Raw genomic sequence first — 19,003 nt, 5'->3', positions numbered from 1 at the left:
TCCCTCTAACCTATCCCTAAAACATAACTCTCATCTAATCATATACATGTGCATCCCTAGCATCCATCCATCCATCCACACACGAGAGAGAAAGAGGAAGACACAGACGGAATTGAGAAAGGAAAAGAGAGGGACACAGCCAGAGAGAGACACGGAACCAAAGAGAGGAAAGGAGTCGATGGTCCAGACTTTTCCTCAATCTGTCTCGAAGGTAGAAGCAATGACAGCGCCCTTCCACCCCAGAAGGGGGAAAAGGACGGAAGGTTTGGAGAGGAAAAGACAAGAACGCAGGGAGCCAGTAGAAGCTCAGCCACCCGCAGAAGCCGAGCTGGGACACTTCAACAGAATCTCAATGGAAACAGAGGACCAGAAAGTTGGCTACTCTTTTCTATAAGAGAGGGAGACCTTCGAGTCTTCCTTTCGGTCCTCCAACTTGGATGCGGGGTCTCAAAACAGTCAGGAGGGGGAGTGCCTTTTCCTGGGGACCACGGCGCATCCAGGCCTCGTTCTGCCCCATTCTGTGCTGTGCCAGCCCTGGATGGAATCTTTCTTTCTGAAGTCTCAGCGCACGAGCTCCACGTGATATCGGCCCCAGGTGGAAAGGCATGGAGCTGCTCGTAGGCCGACAGGCCTAGGAAGCAGATGGGAGAATGACCCCCACTCTGCAGATGGAGAGACTGGGGAAACCCTGAGGGGCATATGGTTGTCAAGGGCCACACCACTTATGAGAAGAAGGAGCCTGGTCTGAGAGCAGCATGGTCCTCGGAGCTCAGGCCCTGGCTGAACCCAGGCCTCCCCAGGGCTGTGGGCTGGGCCGTGTGGGTGTCACTGTGCCTGCACATGGCCTAAGGGGGGTGATCGAGCAGTCAGAAACCCAGAGATTCCCTTGGGAAGTTTTGGGGAAGGGACCTCAGCACGAACCCCAGGAGATGATGTCACCTGCCGGCAACAGAACCCAACAGAACCCGCAATCCGGGTATCCAGGCCTCCAGAGCGGAGAGGAGCCCCCAGCAGGATCACTTGCTGCCAAGATGTTCTGCTGTTTGCCCCTGCCCAGAGGCCGGGGCCTCAGGAGAGCTCACAGGCAGTGTGCGTGGGCACCCTGTCGACGTTGGCTCAGGACACCCCCGAGAGGCCTCTGGCCCTTTGCCCGGAGAAACAGAAAGGTAACACGGGGAGCCCCAGGCCGGGCCAGGCCACCTCTCCCATGCCACCCGGAAACACCGGGTCCTTTGCCTGTGTGTGGGGATGCGGGTTTCTCGGGCTGTGTCCCCCTCAAGGAAGCCCAGGCGGATGTGGGGTCAGAAGCCTGTGGACAAGTTGTGTCCACACCCCAGGGGAGAGCAGGCTGGGCGGGATGGGGAGAGTGTGGGCAGCGCCGGCCCACCAGGCTGACCTCACACCCTCAGATGGGTCTCTTTCCTCCCGGGTGGGGATCTGAGCAGACACACGTCTCTGACCCTTCTGGGAAGAGAAGTTCGAGCAGGCAGAAGCAGCGGCTCCACTGGCCAGGCCCAGCTCGGAAAACTCCCAGCATGGCTGGCTGACGGTCACTGTCGTTGCAGAGCTTCCCACGTGATGAGGCCGAGGACGGGGACACCCCATCCAGCTCCCAGAGGGAGGGGTCGGAGCACCACCCGCTCGCCCGTGAGGCCCAGTGCAGGCTCCAGGTCAGCGTGCCCACGGAGGCATCAGCCCCACCGGGGGAGACGCGGAGGTGGGGAAGGCCTGCTGCCGAGACACCGCCCAGGATACAGCCGGCGGCCCAGTCTGAGGCTGCCACGGAGCTCAGCACACCCGGCTCCGACCCAGAGTCCAGAGAACCCTGGCCTCTGAGGCACCAGGAGGACCTGGAGCCCAGCACGCCAGAGCACAGAGGTGAGGACGCTGGGGCTGGTGCACGGGAGTGTGTGGGGAGGGGTGCTGAGCTACACAGGGACGAGTCCCCGAAAGCTGCTGCTGGGCCTGCAGCAAGCGCTGGCCTCACACCCCCCGCCCCCCATCTTGCACACTTCAGTCCCAAAAGACATCTGATGCTGGGTATTCTTTGGGAACCTCTTGGAAGGTTTCTGTCCCGGGGTACGCACATGCCAAGGCTGGCCTGTGGGCAAACTTTGCTTCTCCCCCAACTCTAGCACTGGCCTCCAACTGGAACCAGGCTCCACTTCCCAGACCTGTCCCTAAAGAGGTGGTGGCTCCAGGTGCAGGACCCAGGGATCCACCGAGGGCAGATGGAGAACCGAGACTTGCCCTCGCAGAGACACCAGGCCAGCTGGGTACTGGCCAGCACACCGGGCAGATCGGATCTCCGTGCCTGCAGGACCCCCAGCCCCAGGCACTGATGTCCCACCCCCTCAGCGAGAACCTCCACCTCCACGTGCACCTCTACCTGCTCGGGCTTTGGCAAGAGAACCCGAGGCAGAGGAGGAGTCACCGCCTCGGCAGGGAGAGCCTGCCCTGGCTCCCGCGCAACACCCAGATGCCCACGATCACTCACCCAGCCCTGCAGGGAGAAAGAGCCCCCGCTCTGGACAGAGACCCAGAGCCCTTGCCGGAAACACCACGTCCAGGGGAGCGGTCGGCTCTGCAGCCTCCATCCCTGTCTGCTCACCGTGGATGCCGGCAACTCGGTCTGCCCCCAGGGGACATGGAGTTCCTTTCCCCTGAACTGCTTTGCATTTGGTTTCTTTCCACCTTTCTGGTGATGTTTTATTTTTTGTATGGTTTCCTGTATTTTTGTTTTTTAAGTTGGGATTAGTAAACTTTTTCATCATTGTTGCAATCTGGGATCACTGTTGTGTAACTCTGGTGATACTGTGTTACCATCACCACTTTGTAGTTTCAGACCCGTTCGATCTTTATGCCCCACCCCCCAACAAAGCCTGGATTCAAGGCAAGCACGCCCTGTTCATCCCTCCCCCCGATCCTGAACACAATTTCATCTTTTCTTTCTGCATTCCTTCCCATATTCTTGGTGTCCCCAAACAATGACTCTCAGTGAAATGACTGAAGGAGTGTTTTTCGGACTCTCCACCTATTGTAAGACTCCATTGGAGAGTTCTCATTTTTATGTCATTTGAACTAGCCTTTGATAGCTGAAAGGACGGTGTACGTCCTTTCAAGATACCATGTGCCAAACGAAGCCCTTTTGGCAACTGCCATCATTATCTCCAGGCAGGCATTGCTGTTTGAAGGGTGACATCTCAGCCAGAAGGCAGAGGCTGAGCTCCTCTTGTTGCACCAGCTCCCAAAAGAAGCCAAGAAAGGGAGCTGGAACAACAAACCACCCCCATGCCCAGGAAAGCGTTCTTCATGACAGAAGGCTAGAAAATGACCCAACATCCTTGTGGCCCAGAACCACTCTAGAAAATCACTGTTCCATAAAAAAGAGAAACACATGGGAAGTTCCAAGGAGAGGCAATGCCCATGGCCAGTGTACTTGAGAGACGGCCTGACCGCTCCGGGGAAGACACGCACCGACGGAACCCCTTGGGAAACAGCAGTGATAGTCCTCACCGTCGTAAGGGTTTCCTCTGGGGACAACCTGCCCTGGGCACCACACGAGGGAGCAGACCGGCTTCTCTTCCTCTGCCCCCACACCGTTCACTCATGAAGGCAGCTCAGGTGTTCTCATGCCCTGCCTGCCTGCCTGCCTGGCTCATCCGTGAGCTGTGACCACCTCCAGGGTAGGACTCCACCTTTTCCTCTCTGTGTACCGTGAATCTGCACACAGTGGGCTTTCAGAACCTTAGGAGACTTGAGCCATTCCCGCTCGAGCCAGAACCCTCCCCAGGAAGGAAAACAGCTGTGGAGTCATTTTGGCCCCAGCACTGGTTCCGAAAGCCTGGCGGCTCCTACAGCCTCTACGGTGTGAAGAGGGAGGTCCCTTTTGACAGAGCTTTCCGGCTCTCAGATCTAAGCTGTTGTTTCACTGTCAGCTGTGTCTTCCGTTGCAGCCAGGTGGGCCACGCTGCTCCAAAGGAGCTCACAAGCTGAGTTTCAAGGGAGGACAGGGATGGCTACAACGTGCTGCAAACTGAGTGAGGGTCCCCACAATCCTCAGCAAAGGTCTGTGGTGTGCAAGTGGGGAGTAGAGGGCCCCCAAGTTCCAAAGGAAGGGAGGTAGTCGGGAGCTAAAGCCCTTGGCTGCTGTGGTAGCAGCTGCAGATGGCAGCTCGTCCACAGCGCACTTCGAATGAGGTCATATGAGCGGGACTCTGGAAATGGCTCCGAAATCAAGAGAAAGGGGTCAGGGTATGTGGGAATCCGGCGGGGGTGGGGGGTGGATGAAGGAAGGTGTCCCTCCTCTCTCCAGTGCAATTTGGTTTGGTGAGTCTCAAAGCTACCAGATGGCACTTCCCAAGTCAGGCCCCCGCAGGAATCAGGGTGGGCTGCCTGCCTCGGCCCCTGCCACAGGGACAAGCCACACCAGTGGCCTCCCTGAGCTCCAATGGCCGGATCTGGGGGGTCCTGTCTGGGTGCACACCTCCTTGCTGTGGCCATGTTCCCCCCTTCTCTGAGCACCAGCTTCATCCTCTCGAATGAGGACATCGATTGCTACCTTGGCACGTTACTCTCTTCATCCTCTGAAGGCTCATTAGGCTTATCCTACAATTACTAGCTGGCCCGAAGAGATATCTCCTGAATCCAGATTAACCTGGAGTCTCCCAGGCTCATCTGGCATGTCTTCCCTGAAGTCTGCCAAAACCCACACCCTTGCATTTCCAGGGACTCCCCTTAGCCAGCTGGGCAGAAAACCCAGCATGCTTCAAACAAGCTGACAGAAAAGTGGGAGAGGACTCACGGGCAGACGGCTTCCCTCAGGTCTCGGGTGGAGCTCTGGGACCACAGCAGCAACGGGCCATCCCAGGCCCTGGGCTCAGCAGCGCCCTCATTCTCAGGCCGGCGGCTCTGCCCTGAGGGGAGCAGGAACGTCACCAACTGCCGCAGGCGGACCTCAAGCCCCTCCCACTGCTGGAGCCTGACCTGCCCCGGCCCCACCCCTTCCCCTACCCCAGCAGGACGAGAGCTCGTCTTCCCCTGGTTTCCAACGGGAGGCCCGGCCCTGGGCCCCGATTGGGCACTGCCCCAGCCCGGAGCCAATCACAGTGGCCAGGGAGGTGGAACGCACCGATTGGCCAGGGCCAGGTCATGTGACCATACTCCCCAGGAAACTCAAATATTACCAAGGTTCCCTAAGAAACCAATGAACAAAATTATCCAGTAAAGGCAAACCGTACTTTTTAATGAGGCCAATGTCACAGAAAAAAAAAAAAATGCTCCACAGTAAACTGCTCAAGGAAGCTACTAAATAAACTTTCAGAAAAGTTTAGTAGGTTTTTTTTTTTAAATAGGGTGACGGAGAGATATACCTTTCCCGTCTATGTGAATTTAGGTTTAAACTAGATTTCCCTTGGCTGTTATATAAGACAAAAAAACCCACATCACCCTCTTTCACTCCCCCCACCCCCAAAAAGTGTTTTAATCTATTGAATTTTTGTGTCCTCAGTTGTGTCTGATTCACGGCAACTCACGAACTCTACACAGCCAGGCTCTTCCGTCCATGGAATTCAGGGCAATTTTTTCTGTCCCAGTAAATGCCCACCCTGGGTGATCCAAAGGCAAGGGCTCAGAGGCTCCTGAGAGACTAACTAACTCCTTTCAGCTGAGCACAGAGCTGGCTCCTGACTGGGATGCCTGTGGCCTGGGGCTCCCAGAGGGGAGAGCAGCACTCGCCCCACCGTGTGGTCACTGCTGGAAGTGCAGGCTGCTCCTCACTCCCCCTTGACAGTGTCCCTGAGGGCAGAACAGTGTGAATCGAATCAAGGTGGAAATGCAAACTCCAATGCAACCAACCTTCCCACAAGGTCTCCAAAACCACTCAGGAACAGGGAATTGGAAACTGCAGGGGATGACATGAATGGAGATGGAGACTTGACACCTTACACCGAGTTCACTTCCAGTTATCCCTAGACAAACTTTCCATGAAAACTTGTCACAAATCTAGAAGAACAATGAGCAGAAACCGGACACGTGCTTTGAGTCTTCACACACAAAACTAAAAGGCAGTCCACAAAAAAAACCCAGAGAATACAGTGGACTTTGCAAAATCAAAGATATCTACTGTGGGAAAGACCTCATGACAAAAGCAAAAGACAGGTCATACATCGCGAGACGAATGAGTGGAAACACAAAGCTTATCAAGGATGTGTCTCCAAACAGACAAAGAACGCCAACACAACAAGCCTGTGAAAATTAGGGAAAGGTCTGAAGGGACACCAGACGGAGGAAGCCACACACAGAGTATCCCGGATGATGTCCAGCACTGAGGGCCTGAAGAAACGACAGTCTAGTTGCACCCCCTCAGGCCTGTGTGACCGTGGATGAGGCCTCTGTTTCCCGGTGGCTCTGAGACATGGACAGGGAGGAAGGGGAAGAGAAGTCACTTGCATTTCTAATACTCACAGCAAAGTCTTCCAATGAGAAGGGAATTATCACCCCCACTGCCAATGCCATTCACTGAAGTGATACCCACGAGTCCATCTACCCCAGAAGGGAAGGATGGACCTGTTCTCACAAAACGGCGAGAGATGGAAGGAGGAAGATCAAGCCCACACCAATCACTGGAAAGAGAAGCTGTGCTCAGGGCTTGAAAGAATTCCTATTGGGAAAATCATGTCACAGCCCCACATGGCAATCCACAGCTTCCATGCTATTCCTCCCAAAAAGCCAATGCATTTTCGCACGGAACAAAGAATTGCAAAAGGGGTACGGAAACAGAAAAGAGCCTACATTGTCAATACAATCCGACGAAAAAGCCCCGATACGGACATCCAAGGTTGTGTGAAAGGAAATTAGACGACCAAACTAGGATCCTCAGGAGAGTATCGGAGAAGGCAATGGCGACCCACTCCAGTACTCTTGCCTGGAAAATGTCCTGGACGGAGGAGCCTGGTAGGCTGCAGGCCATGGGGTCATGCAGAGTCAGACACGACTGAAGTGACTTAGCCGCAGCAGCAGCAGCAGGACAGTATGCTATTGGGAATACAACAACACACACAGATCCAGATCGATGGAATAAAGTTGAGGGTCCAGAAACAAACCCCAGCATCCATGGTCAACTCATCTCTGACACAGACGGGGAGAATATCCAAATGGGAACAAGAAAGCCTCTTCAATCAATGTCCATGGGAAAACCAGACAGCTACATCTGAAGAACGCTATTGGTTTTGATCTCATACCACCTCAATATCGGGGAAAAACCTCACCCTAAAGACTGATGTCATGAGATAGCTAGAAAGAAGCGTAGGTCAAAGGCTCCTTAACATCAGAGTCTCCTTGCCATTTGCTGGGCGGAGGTCGAAATGGGTCTCTTCAAGTAAGGGAAAGAGGTAAACGAAGTACACCACTGGGTTTCCATCCAATGGAACCTCTTCACAACAGAGAAGCTAAGCATTCACAAATGCAAAAGATAGGAAACGGAACACGAGAGACTCCTTGCAAGTGGTGTATCTGAGAAGGGGTTCATATGGAAAGAGACGAAGAATGCACAGCACTCAGATTCCAAGAAACACCACCACCACCCTTGACCCTTCCCCCATGACCAACTCTGACCTAAAGCCTTTCTCTCCCTCTAACCTATCCCTAAAACATAACCCTCATCTAATCATATACATGGGCATCCCTAGCATCCATCCATCCATCCACACACGAGAGAGAAAGAGGAAGACACAGACGGAATTGAGAAAGGAAAAGAGAGGGACACAGCCAGAGAGAGACACGGAACCAAAGAGAGGAAAGGAGTCGATGGTCCAGACTTTTCCTCAATCTGTCTCGAAGGTAGAAGCAATGACAGCGCCCTTCCACCCCAGAAGGGGGAAAAGGACGGAAGGTTTGGAGAGGAAAAGACAAGAACGCAGGGAGCCATTAGAAGCTCAGCCACCCGCAGAAGCCGAGCTGGGACAGTTGAACAGAATCTCAATGGAAACAGAGGACCAGAAAGTTGGCTACTCTTTTCTATAAGAGAGGGAGACCTTCGAGTCTTCCTTTTGGTCCTCCAACTTGGATGCGGGGTCTCAAAACAGTCAGGAGGGGGAGTGCCTTTTCCTGGGTACCACGGCGCATCCAGGCCTCGTTCTGCCCCATTCTGTGCTGTGTCAGCCCTGGATGGAATCTTTCTTTCTGAAGTCTCAGCGCACGAGCTCCACGTGATATCGGCCCCAGGTGGAAAGGCATGGAGCTGCTCGTAGGCCGACAGGCCTAGGAAGCAGATGGGAGAATGACCCCCACTCTGCAGATGGAGAGACTGGGGAAACCCTGAGGGGCATATGGTTGTCAAGGGCCACACCACTTATGAGAAGAAGGAGCCTGGTCTGAGAGCAGCATGGTCCTCGGAGCTCAGGCCCTGGCTGAACCCAGGCCTCCCCAGGGCTGTGGGCTGGGCCGTGTGGGTGTCACTGTGCCTGCACATGGCCTAAGGGGGGTGATCGAGCAGTCAGAAACCCAGAGATTCCCTTGGGAAGTTTTGGGGAAGGGACCTCAGCACGAACCCCAGGAAATGATGTCACCTGCCGGCAACAGAACCCAACAGAACCCGCAATCCGGGTATCCAGGCCTCCAGAGCGGAGAGGAGCCCCCAGCCAGATCACTTGCTGCCAAGATGTTCTGCTGTTTGCCCCTGCCCAGAGGCCGGGGCCTCAGGAGAGCTCACAGGCAGTGTGCGTGGGCACCCTGTCGACGTTCGCTCAGGACAACCCCGAGAGGCCTCTGGCCCTTTGCCCGGAGAAACAGAAAGGTAACACGGGGAGCCCCAGGCCGGGCCAGGCCACCTCTCCCATGCCACCCGGAAACACCGGGTCCTTTGCCTGTGTGTGGGGATGTGGGTTTCTCGGGGTGTGTCCCCCTCAAGGAAGCCCAGGCGGATGTGGGGTCAGAAGCCTGTGGACAAGTTGTGTCCACACCCCAGGGGAGAGCAGGCTGGGCGGGATGGGGAGAGTGTGGGCAGCGCCGGCCCGCCAGGCTGACCTCACACCCTCAGATGGGTCTCTTTCCTCCCGGGTGGGGATCTGAGCAGACACACGTCTCTGACCCTTCTGGGAAGAGAAGTTCGAGCAGGCAGAAGCAGCGGCTCCACTGGCCAGGCCCAGCTCGGAAAACTCCCAGCATGGCTGGCTGACGGTCACTGTCGTTGCAGAGCTTCCCACGTGATGAGGCCGAGGACGGGGACACCCCATCCAGCTCCCAGAGGGAGGGGTCGGAGCACCACCCGCCCGCCCGTGAGGCCCAGTGCAGGCTCCAGGTCAGCGTGCCCACGGAGGCATCAGCCCCACCGGGGGAGACGCGGAGGTGGGGAAGGCCTGCTGCCGAGACACCGCCCAGGATACAGCCGGCGGCCCAGTCTGAGGCTGCCACGGAGCTCAGCACACCCGGCTCCGACCCAGAGTCCAGAGAACCCCGGCCTCTGAGGCACCAGGAGGACCTGGAGCCCAGCACGCCAGAGCACAGAGGTGAGGACGCTGGGGCTGGTGCACGGGAGTGTGTGGGGAGGGGTGCTGAGCTACACAGGGACGAGTCCCCGAAAGCTGCTGCTGGGCCTGCAGCAAGCGCTGGCCTCACACCCCCCGCCCCCCATCTTGCACACTTCAGTCCCAAAAGACATCTGACGCTGGGTATTCTTTGGGAACCTCTTGGAAGGTTTCTGTCCCGGGGTACGCACATGCCAAGGCTGGCCTGTGGGCAAACCTTGCTTCTCCCCCAACTCTAGCACTGGCCTCCAACTGGAACCAGGCTCCACTTCCCAGACCTGTCCCTAAAGAGGTGGTGGCTCCAGGTGCAGGACCCAGGGATCCACCGAGGGCAGATGGAGAACCGAGACTTGCCCTCGCAGAGACACCAGGCCAGCAGGGTACTGGCCAGCACACCGGGCAGATCGGATCTCCGTGCCTGCAGGACCCCCAGCCCCAGGCACTGATGTCCCACCCCCTCAGCGAGAACCTCCACCTCCACGTGCACCTCTACCTGCTCGGGCTTTGGCAAGAGAACCCGAGGCAGAGGAGGAGTCACCGCCTCGGCAGGGAGAGCCTGCCCTGGCTCCCGCGCAACACCCAGATGCCCACGATCACTCACCCAGCCCTGCAGGGAGAAAGAGCCCCCGCTCTGGACAGAGACCCAGAGCCCTTGCCGGAAACACCACGTCCAGGGGAGCGGTCGGCTCTGCAGCCTCCATCCCTGTCTGCTCACCGTGGATGCCGGCAACTCGGTCTGCCCCCAGGGGACATGGAGTTCCTTTCCCCTGAACTGCTTTGCATTTGGTTTGTTTCCACCTTTCTGGTGATGTTTTATTTTTTGTATGGTTTCCTGTATTTTTGTTGGTTAAGTTGGGATTAGTAAACTTTTTCATCATTGTTGCAATCTGGGATCACTGTTGTGTAACTCTGGTGATACTGTGTTACCATCACCACTTTGTAGTTTCAGACCCGTTCGATCTTTATGCCCCACCCCCCAACAAAGCCTGGATTCAAGGCAAGCACGCCCTGTTCATCCCTCCCCCCGATCCTGAACACAATTTCATCTTTTCTTTCTGCATTCCTTCCTATATTCTTGGTGTCCCCAATCAATGACTCTCAGTGAAATGACTGAAGGAGTGTTTTTCGGACTCTCCACCTACTGTAAGACTCCATTGGAGAGTTCTCATTTTTATGTCATTTGAACTAGCCTTTGATAGCTGAAAGGACGGTGTACGTCCTTTCAAGATACCATGTGCCAAACGAAGCCCTTTTGGCAACTGCCATCATTATCTCCAGGCAGGCATTGCTGTTTGAAGGGTGACATCTCAGCCAGAAGGCAGAGGCTGAGCTCCTCTTGTTGCACCAGCTCCCAAAAGAAGCCAAGAAAGGGAGCTGGAACAACAAACCACCCCCATGCCCAGGAAAGCGTTCTTCATGACAGAAGGCTAGAAAATGACCCAACATCCTTGTGGCCCAGAACCACTCTAGAAAATCACTGTTCCATAAAAAAGAGAAACACATGGGAAGTTCCAAGGAGAGGCAATGCCCATGGCCAGTGTACTTGAGAGACGGCCTGACCGCTCCGGGGAAGACACGCACCGACGGAACCCCTTGGGAAACAGCAGTGATAGTCCTCACCGTCGTAAGGGTTTCCTCTGGGGACAACCTGCCCTGGGCACCACACGAGGGAGCAGACCGGCTTCTCTTCCTCTGCCCCCACACCGTTCACTCATGAAGGCAGCTCAGGTGTTCTCATGCCCTGCCTGCCTGCCTGCCTGGCTCATCCGTGAGCTGTGACCACCTCCAGGGTAGGACTCCACCTTTTCCTCTCTGTGTACCGTGAATCTGCACACAGTGGGCTTTCAGAACCTTAGGAGACTTGAGCCATTCCCGCTCGAGCCAGAACCCTCCCCAGGAAGGAAAACAGCTGTGGAGTCATTTTGGCCCCAGCACTGGTTCCGAAAGCCTGGCGGCTCCTACAGCCTCTACGGTGTGAAGAGGGAGGTCCCTTTTGACAGAGCTTTCCGGCTCTCAGATCTAAGCTGTTGTTTCACTGTCAGCTGTGTCTTCCGTTGCAGCCAGGTGGGCCACGCTGCTCCAAAGGAGCTCACAAGCTGAGTTTCAAGGGAGGACAGGGATGGCTACAACGTGCTGCAAACTGAGTGAGGGTCCCCACAATCCTCAGCAAAGGTCTGTGGTGTGCAAGTGGGGAGTAGAGGGCCCCCAAGTTCCAAAGGAAGGGAGGTAGTCGGGAGCTAAAGCCCTTGGCTGCTGTGGTAGCAGCTGCAGATGGCAGCTCGTCCACAGTGCACTTCGAATGAGGTCATATGAGCGGGACTCTGGAAATGGCTCCGAAATCAAGAGAAAGGGGTCAGGGTATGTGGGAATCCGGCGGGGGTGGGGGGTGGATGAAGGAAGGTGTCCCTCCTCTCTCCAGTGCAATTTGGTTTGGTGAGTCTCAAAGCTACCAGATGGCACTTCCCAAGTCAGACCCCCGCAGGAATCAGGGTGGGCTGCCTGCCTCGGCCCCTGCCACAGGGACAAGCCACACCAGTGGCCTCCCTGAGCTCCAATGGCCGGATCTGGGGGGTCCTGTCTGGGTGCACACCTCCTTGCTGTGGCCAAGTTCCCCCCTTCTCTGAGCACCAGCTTCATCCTCTCGAATGAGGACATCGATTGCTACCTTGGCACGTTACTCTCTTCATCCTCTGAAGGCTCATTAGGCTTATCCTACAATTACTAGCTGGCCCGAAGAGATATCTCCTGAATCCAGATTAACCTGGAGTCTCCCAGGCTCATCTGGCATGTCTTCCCTGAAGTCTGCCAAAACCCACACCCTTGCATTTCCAGGGACTCCCCTTAGCCAGCTGGGCAGAAAACCCAGCATGCTTCAAACAAGCTGACAGAAAAGTGGGAGAGGACTCACGGGCAGACGGCTTCCCTCAGGTCTCGGGTGGAGCTCTGGGACCACAGCAGCAACGGGCCATCCCAGGCCCTGGGCTCAGCAGCGCCCTCATTCTCAGGCCGGCGGCTCTGCCCTGAGGGGAGCAGGAACGTCACCAACTGCCGCAGGCGGACCTCAAGCCCCTCCCACTGCTGGAGCCTGACCTGCCCCGGCCCCACCCCTTCCCCTACCCCAGCAGGACGAGAGCTCGTCTTCCCCTGGTTTCCAACGGGAGGCCCGGCCCTGGGCCCCGATTGGGCACTGCCCCAGCCCGGAGCCAATCACAGTGGCCAGGGAGGTGGAACGCACCGATTGGCCAGGGCCAGGTCATGTGACCATACTCCCCAGGAAACTCAAATATTACCAAGGTTCCCTAAGAAACCAATGAACAAAATTATCCAGTAAAGGCAAACCGTACTTTTTAATGAGGCCAATGTCACAGAAAAAAAAAAAAAAATGCTCCACAGTAAACTGCTCAAGGAAGCTACTAAATAAACTTTCAGAAAAGTTTAGTAGGTTTTTTTTTTTTTTAAATAGGGTGACGGAGAGATATACCTTTCCCATCTATGTGAATTTAGGTTTAAACTAGATTTCCCTTGGCTGTTATATAAGACAAAAAAACCCACATCACCCTCTTTCACTCCCCCCAACCCCCAAAAAGTGTTTTAATCTATTGAATTTTTGTGTCCTCAGTTGTGTCTGATTCACGGCAACTCACGAACTCTACACAGCCAGGCTCTTCCGTCCATGGAATTCAGGGCAATTTTTTCTGTCCCAGTAAATGCCCACCCTGGGTGATCCAAAGGCAAGGGCTCAGAGGCTCCTGAGAGACTAACTAACTCCTTTCAGCTGAGCACAGAGCTGGCTCCTCACTGGGATGCCTGTGGCCTGGGGCTCCCAGAGGGGAGAGCAGCACTCGCCCCACCGTGTGGTCACTGCTGGAAGTGCAGGCTGCTCCTCACTCCCCCTTGACAGTGTCCCTGAGGGCAGAACAGTGTGAATCGAATCAAGGTGGAAATGCAAACTCCAATGCAACCAACCTTCCCACAAGGTCTCCAAAACCACTCAGGAACAGGGAATTGGAAACTGCAGGGGATGACATGAATGGAGATGGAGACTGGACACCTTACACCGAGTTCACTTCCAGTTATCCCTAGACAAACTTTCCATGAAAACTTGTCACAAATCTAGAAGAACAATGAGCAGAAACCGGACACGTGCTTTGAGTCTTCACACACAAAACTAAAAGGCAGTCCACAAAAAAAACCCCAGAGAATACAGTGGACTTTGCAAAATCAAAGATATCTACTGTGGGAAAGACCTCATGACAAAAGCAAAAGACAGGTCATACATCGCGAGACGAATGAGTGGAAACACAAAGCTTATCAAGGATGTGTCTCCAAACAGACAAAGAACGCCAACACAACAAGCCTGTGAAAACTAGGGAAAGGTCTGAAGGGACACCAGACGGAGGAAGACACACACAGAGTATCCCGGATGATGTCCAGCACTGAGGGCCTGAAGAAACAACAGTCTAGTTGCACCCCCTCAGGCCTGTGTGACCGTGGATGAGGCCTCTGTTTCCCGGTGGCTCTGAGACATGGACAGGGAGGAAGGGGAAGAGAAGTCACTTGCATTTCTAATACTCACAGCAAAGTCTTCCAATGAGAAGGGAATTATCACCCCCACTGCCAATGCCATTCACTGAAGTGATACCCACGAGTCCATCTACCCCAGAAGGGAAGGATGGACCTGTTCTCACAAAACGGCGAGAGATGGAAGGAGGAAGATCAAGCCCACACCAATCACTGGAAAGAGAAGCTGTGCTCAGGGCTTGAAAGAATTCCTATTGGGAAAATCATGTCACAGCCCCACATGGCAATCCACAGCTTCCATGCTATTCCTCCCAAAATGCCAATGCATTTTCGCACCGAACAAAGAATTGCAAAGGGGGTACGGAAACAGAAAGGAGCCTACATTGTCAATACAATCCGACGAAAAAGCCCCGATACGGACATCCAAGGTTGTGTGAAAGGAAATTAGACGACCAAACTAGGATCCTCAGGAGAGTATCGGAGAAGGCAATGGCGACCCACTCCAGTACTCTTGCCTGGAAAATGTCCTGGACGGAGGAGCCTGGTAGGCTGCAGGCCATGGGGTCATGCAGAGTCAGACACGACTGAAGTGACTTAGCCGCAGCAGCAGCAGCAGCAGGACAGTATGCTATTGGGAATACAACAACACACACAGATCCAGATCGATGGAATAAAGTTGAGGGTCCAGAAACAAACCCCAGCATCCATGGTCAACTCATCTCTGACACAGACGGGGAGAATATCCAAATGGGAACAGGAAAGCCTCTTCAATCAATGTCCATGGGAAAACCAGACAGCTACATCTGAAGAACGCTATTGGTTTTGATCTCATACCACCTCAATATCGGGGAAAAACCTCACCCTAAAGACTGATGTCATGAGATAGCTAGAAAGAAGCGTCGGTCAAAGGCTCCTTAACATCAGAGTCTCCTTGCCATTTGCTGGGCGGAGGTCGAAATGGGTCTCTTCAAGTAAGGGAAAGAGGTAAACGAAGTACACCACTGGGTTTCCATCCAATGGAACCTCTTCACAACAGAGAAGCTAAGCATTCACAAATGCAAAAGATAGGAAACGGAACACGAGAGACTCCTTGCAAGTGGTGTATCTGAGAAGGGGTTCATATGGAAAGAGACGAAGAATGCACAGCACTCAGATTCCAAGAAACACCACCACCACCCTTGACCCTTCCCCCATGACCAACTCTGACCTAAAGCCTTTCTCTCCCTCTAACCTATCCCTAAAACATAACTCTCATCTAATCATATACATGTGCATCCCTAGCATCCATCCATCCATCCACACACGAGAGAGAAAGAGGAAGACACAGACGGAATTGAGAAAGGAAAAGAGAGGGACACAGCCAGAGAGAGACACGGAACCAAAGAGAGGAAAGGAGTCGATGGTCCAGACTTTTCCTCAATCTGTCTCGAAGGTAGAAGCAATGACAGCGCCCTTCCACCCCAGAAGGGGGAAAAGGACGGAAGGTTTGGAGAGGAAAAGACAAGAACGCAGGGAGCCAGTAGAAGCTCAGCCACCCGCAGAAGCCGAGCTGGGACACTTCAACAGAATCTCAATGGAAACAGAGGACCAGAAAGTTGGCTACTCTTTTCTATAAGAGAGGGAGACCTTCGAGTCTTCCTTTCGGTCCTCCAACTTGGATGCGGGGTCTCAAAACAGTCAGGAGGGGGAGTGCCTTTTCCTGGGTACCACGGCGCATCCAGGCCTCGTTCTGCCCCATTCTGTGCTGTGCCAGCCCTGGATGGAATCTTTCTTTCTGAAGTCTCAGCGCACGAGCTCCACGTGATATCGGCCCCAGGTGGAAAGGCATGGAGCTGCTCGTAGGCCGACAGGCCTAGGAAGCAGATGGGAGAATGACCCCCACTCTGCAGATGGAGAGACTGGGGAAACCCTGAGGGGCATATGGTTGTCAAGGGCCACACCACTTATGAGAAGAAGGAGCCTGGTCTGAGAGCAGCATGGTCCTCGGAGCTCAGGCCCTGGCTGAACCCAGGCCTCCCCAGGGCTGTGGGCTGGGCCGTGTGGGTGTCACTGTGCCTGCACATGGCCTAAGGGGGGTGATCGAGCAGTCAGAAACCCAGAGATTCCCTTGGGAAGTTTTGGGGAAGGGACCTCAGCACGAACCCCAGGAGATGATGTCACCTGCCGGCAACAGAACCCATCAGAACCCGCAATCCGGGTATCCAGGCCTCCAGAGCGGAGAGGAGCCCCCAGCCAGATCACTTGCTGCCAAGATGTTCTGCTGTTTGCCCCTGCCCAGAGGCCGGGGCCTCAGGAGAGCTCACAGGCAGTGTGCGTGGGCACCCTGTCGACGTTGGCTCAGGACACCCCCGAGAGGCCTCTGGCCCTTTGCCCGGAGAAACAGAAAGGTAACACGGGGAGCCCCAGGCCGGGCCAGGCCACCTCTCCCATGCCACCCGGAAACACCGGGTCCTTTGCCTGTGTGTGGGGATGCGGGTTTCTCGGGCTGTGTCCCCCTCAAGGAAGCCCAGGCGGATGTGGGGTCAGAAGCCTGTGGACAAGTTGTGTCCACACCCCAGGGGAGAGCAGGCTGGGCGGGATGGGGAGAGTGTGGGCAGCGCCGGCCCGCCAGGCTGACCTCACACCCTCAGATGGGTCTCTTTCCTCCCGGGTGGGGATCTGAGCAGACACACGTCTCTGACCCTTCTGGGAAGAGAAGTTCGAGCAGGCAGAAGCAGCGGCTCCACTGGCCAGGCCCAGCTCGGAAAACTCCCAGCATGGCTGGCTGACGGTCACTGTCGTTGCAGAGCTTCCCACGTGACGAGGCCGAGGACGGGGACACCCCATCCAGCTCCCAGAGGGAGGGGTCGGAGCACCACCCGCTCGCCCGTGAGGCCCAGTGCAGGCTCCAGGTCAGCGTGCCCACGGAGGCATCAGCCCCACCGGGGGAGACGCGGAGGTGGGGAAGGCCTGCTGCCGAGACACCGCCCAGGATACAGCCGGCGGCCCAGTCTGAGGCTGCCACGGAGCTCAGCACACCCGGCTCCGACCCAGAGTCCAGAGAACCCCGGCCTCTGAGGCACCAGGAGGACCTGGAGCCCAGCACGCCAGAGCACAGAGGTGAGGACGCTGGGGCTGGTGCACGGGAGTGTGTGGGGAGGGGTGCTGAGCTACACAGGGACGAGTCCCCGAAAGCTGCTGCTGGGCCTGCAGCAAGCGCTGGCCTCACACCCCCCGCCCCCCATCTTGCACACTTCAGTCCCAAAAGACATCTGACGCTGGGTATTCTTTGGGAACCTCTTGGAAGGTTTCTGTCCCGGGTTATGCACATGCCAAGGCTGGCCTGTGGGCAAACTTTGCTTCTCCCCCAACTCTAGCACTGGCCTCCAACTGGAACCAGGCTCCACTTCCCAGACCTGTCCCTAAAGAGGTGGTGGCTCCAGGTGCAGGACCCAGGGATCCACCGAGGGCAGATGGAGAACCGAGACTTGCCCTCGCAGAGACACCAGGCCAGCTGGGTACTGGCCAGCACACCGGGCAGATCGGATCTCCGTGCCTGCAGGACCCCCAGCCCCAGGCACTGATGTCCCACCCCCTCAGCGAGAACCTCCACCTCCACGTGCACCTCTACCTGCTCGGGCTTTGGCAAGAGAACCCGAGGCAGAGGAGGAGTCACCGCCTCGGCAGGGAGAGCCTGCCCTGGCTCCCGCGCAACACCCAGATGCCCACGATCACTCACCCAGCCCTGCAGGGAGAAAGAGCCCCCGCTCTGGACAGAGACCCAGAGCCCTTGCCGGAAACACCACGTCCAGGGGAGCGGTCGGCTCTGCAGCCTCCATCCCTGTCTGCTCACCGTGGATGCCGGCAACTCGGTCTGCCCCCAGGGGACATGGAGTTCCTTTCCCCTGAACTGCTTTGCATTTGGTTTCTTTCCACCTTTCTGGTGATGTTTTATTTTTTGTATGGTTTCCTGTATTTTTGTTTTTTAAGTTGGGATTAGTAAACTTTTTCATCATTGTTGCAATCTGGGATCACTGTTGTGTAACTCTGGTGATACTGTGTTACCATCACCACTTTGTAGTTTCAGACCCGTTCGATCTTTATGCCCCACCCCCCAACAAAGCCTGGATTCAAGGCAAGCAAGCACGCCCTGTTCATCCCTCCCCCCGATCCTGAACACAATTTCATCTTTTCTTTCTGCATTCCTTCCTATATTCTTGGTGTCCCCAATCAATGACTCTCAGTGAAATGACTGAAGGAGTGTTTTTCGGACTCTCCACCTACTGTAAGACTCCATTGGAGAGTTCTCATTTTTATGTCATTTGAACTAGCCTTTGATAGCTGAAAGGACGGTGTACGTCCTTTCAAGATACCATGTGCCAAACGAAGCCCTTTTGGCAACTGCCATCATTATCTCCAGGCAGGCATTGCTGTTTGAAGGGTGACATCTCAGCCAGAAGGCAGAGGCTGAGCTCCTCTTGTTGCACCAGCTCCCAAAAGAAGCCAAGAAAGGGAGCTGGAACAACAAACCACCCCCATGCCCAGGAAAGCGTTCTTCATGACAGAAGGCTAGAAAATGACCCAACATCCTTGTGGCCCAGAACCACTCTAGAAAATCACTGTTCCATAAAAAAGAGAAACACATGGGAAGTTCCAAGGAGAGGCAATGCCCATGGCCAGTGTACTTGAGAGACGGCCTGACCGCTCCGGGGAAGACACGCACCGACGGAACCCCTTGGGAAACAGCAGTGATAGTCCTCACCGTCGTAAGGGTTTCCTCTGGGGACAACCTGCCCTGGGCACCACACGAGGGAGCAGACCGGCTTCTCTTCCTCTGCCCCCACACCATTCACTCATGAAGGCAGCTCAGGTGTTCTCATGCCCTGCCTGCCTGCCTGCCTGGCTCATCCGTGAGCTGTGACCACCTCCAGGGTAGGACTCCACCTTTTCCTCTCTGTGTACCGTGAATCTGCACACAG

General features: G+C 55.4%; 2 protein-coding genes and 1 long non-coding RNA gene across 3 annotated transcripts in view; 2 read left to right on the top strand and 1 right to left on the bottom strand.

The window, feature by feature from the left end:
- Positions 1–2,782, top strand: part of LOC145527693 (uncharacterized) — a 147,333-nt gene extending 144,551 nt beyond the window's left edge. The window contains exon 3 of the mRNA XM_081545751.1: positions 2,136–2,782. Within this exon, the coding sequence (XP_081401877.1) occupies positions 2,136–2,758 (623 nt within the window). The 3' untranslated portion in view covers positions 2,759–2,782. The remainder of the gene's footprint in view (positions 1–2,135) is intronic.
- The window catches only part of LOC145527776 (uncharacterized), a 681,763-nt gene that overhangs the window by 150,005 nt on the left and 512,755 nt on the right, over positions 1–19,003 (bottom strand). Inside the window, exons 68-69 of the long non-coding RNA XR_014069857.1 lie at positions 12,433–12,544; positions 4,805–4,916 (exon numbers count right to left, since the gene is read on the bottom strand). This is a non-coding gene — a long non-coding RNA (uncharacterized LOC145527776). The remainder of the gene's footprint in view (positions 1–4,804; positions 4,917–12,432; positions 12,545–19,003) is intronic.
- On the top strand, positions 8,596–11,637 carry LOC145527745 (uncharacterized). Its single transcript, XM_081545813.1, has 3 exons — positions 8,596–8,794; positions 9,194–9,506; positions 9,764–11,637. The coding sequence occupies exons 1-3, from the start codon at positions 8,660–8,662 to the stop codon at positions 10,384–10,386; spliced, it is 1,071 nt and encodes a 356-aa protein (XP_081401939.1). The 5' UTR covers positions 8,596–8,659; the 3' UTR covers positions 10,387–11,637.

The sequence above is a fragment of the Giraffa tippelskirchi genome, chromosome 11 (genome assembly GCF_054371585.1).
Source record: "Giraffa tippelskirchi isolate mGirTip1 chromosome 11, T2T-mGirTip1v1.2.pri, whole genome shotgun sequence".
In the NCBI taxonomy this organism is placed as follows: Eukaryota; Metazoa; Chordata; class Mammalia; order Artiodactyla; family Giraffidae; genus Giraffa; species Giraffa tippelskirchi.
Note: the sequence above shows the minus strand (reverse complement) of the source record. Positions and strands in the feature narration are given on the sequence as shown.

Coding starts and splice junctions, on each gene's coding strand:
- LOC145527745 (XM_081545813.1), top strand. CDS start 8,660: ATGTTCTGCTGTTTGCCCCTGCCCAGAGGCCGGGGCCTCAGGAGAGCT. Junction 8,795..9,193: donor TTGCCCGGAGAAACAGAAAG/GTAACACGGGGA, acceptor CTGTCGTTGCAG/AGCTTCCCACGTGATGAGGC. Junction 9,507..9,763: donor CAGCACGCCAGAGCACAGAG/GTGAGGACGCTG, acceptor CCCCAACTCTAG/CACTGGCCTCCAACTGGAAC.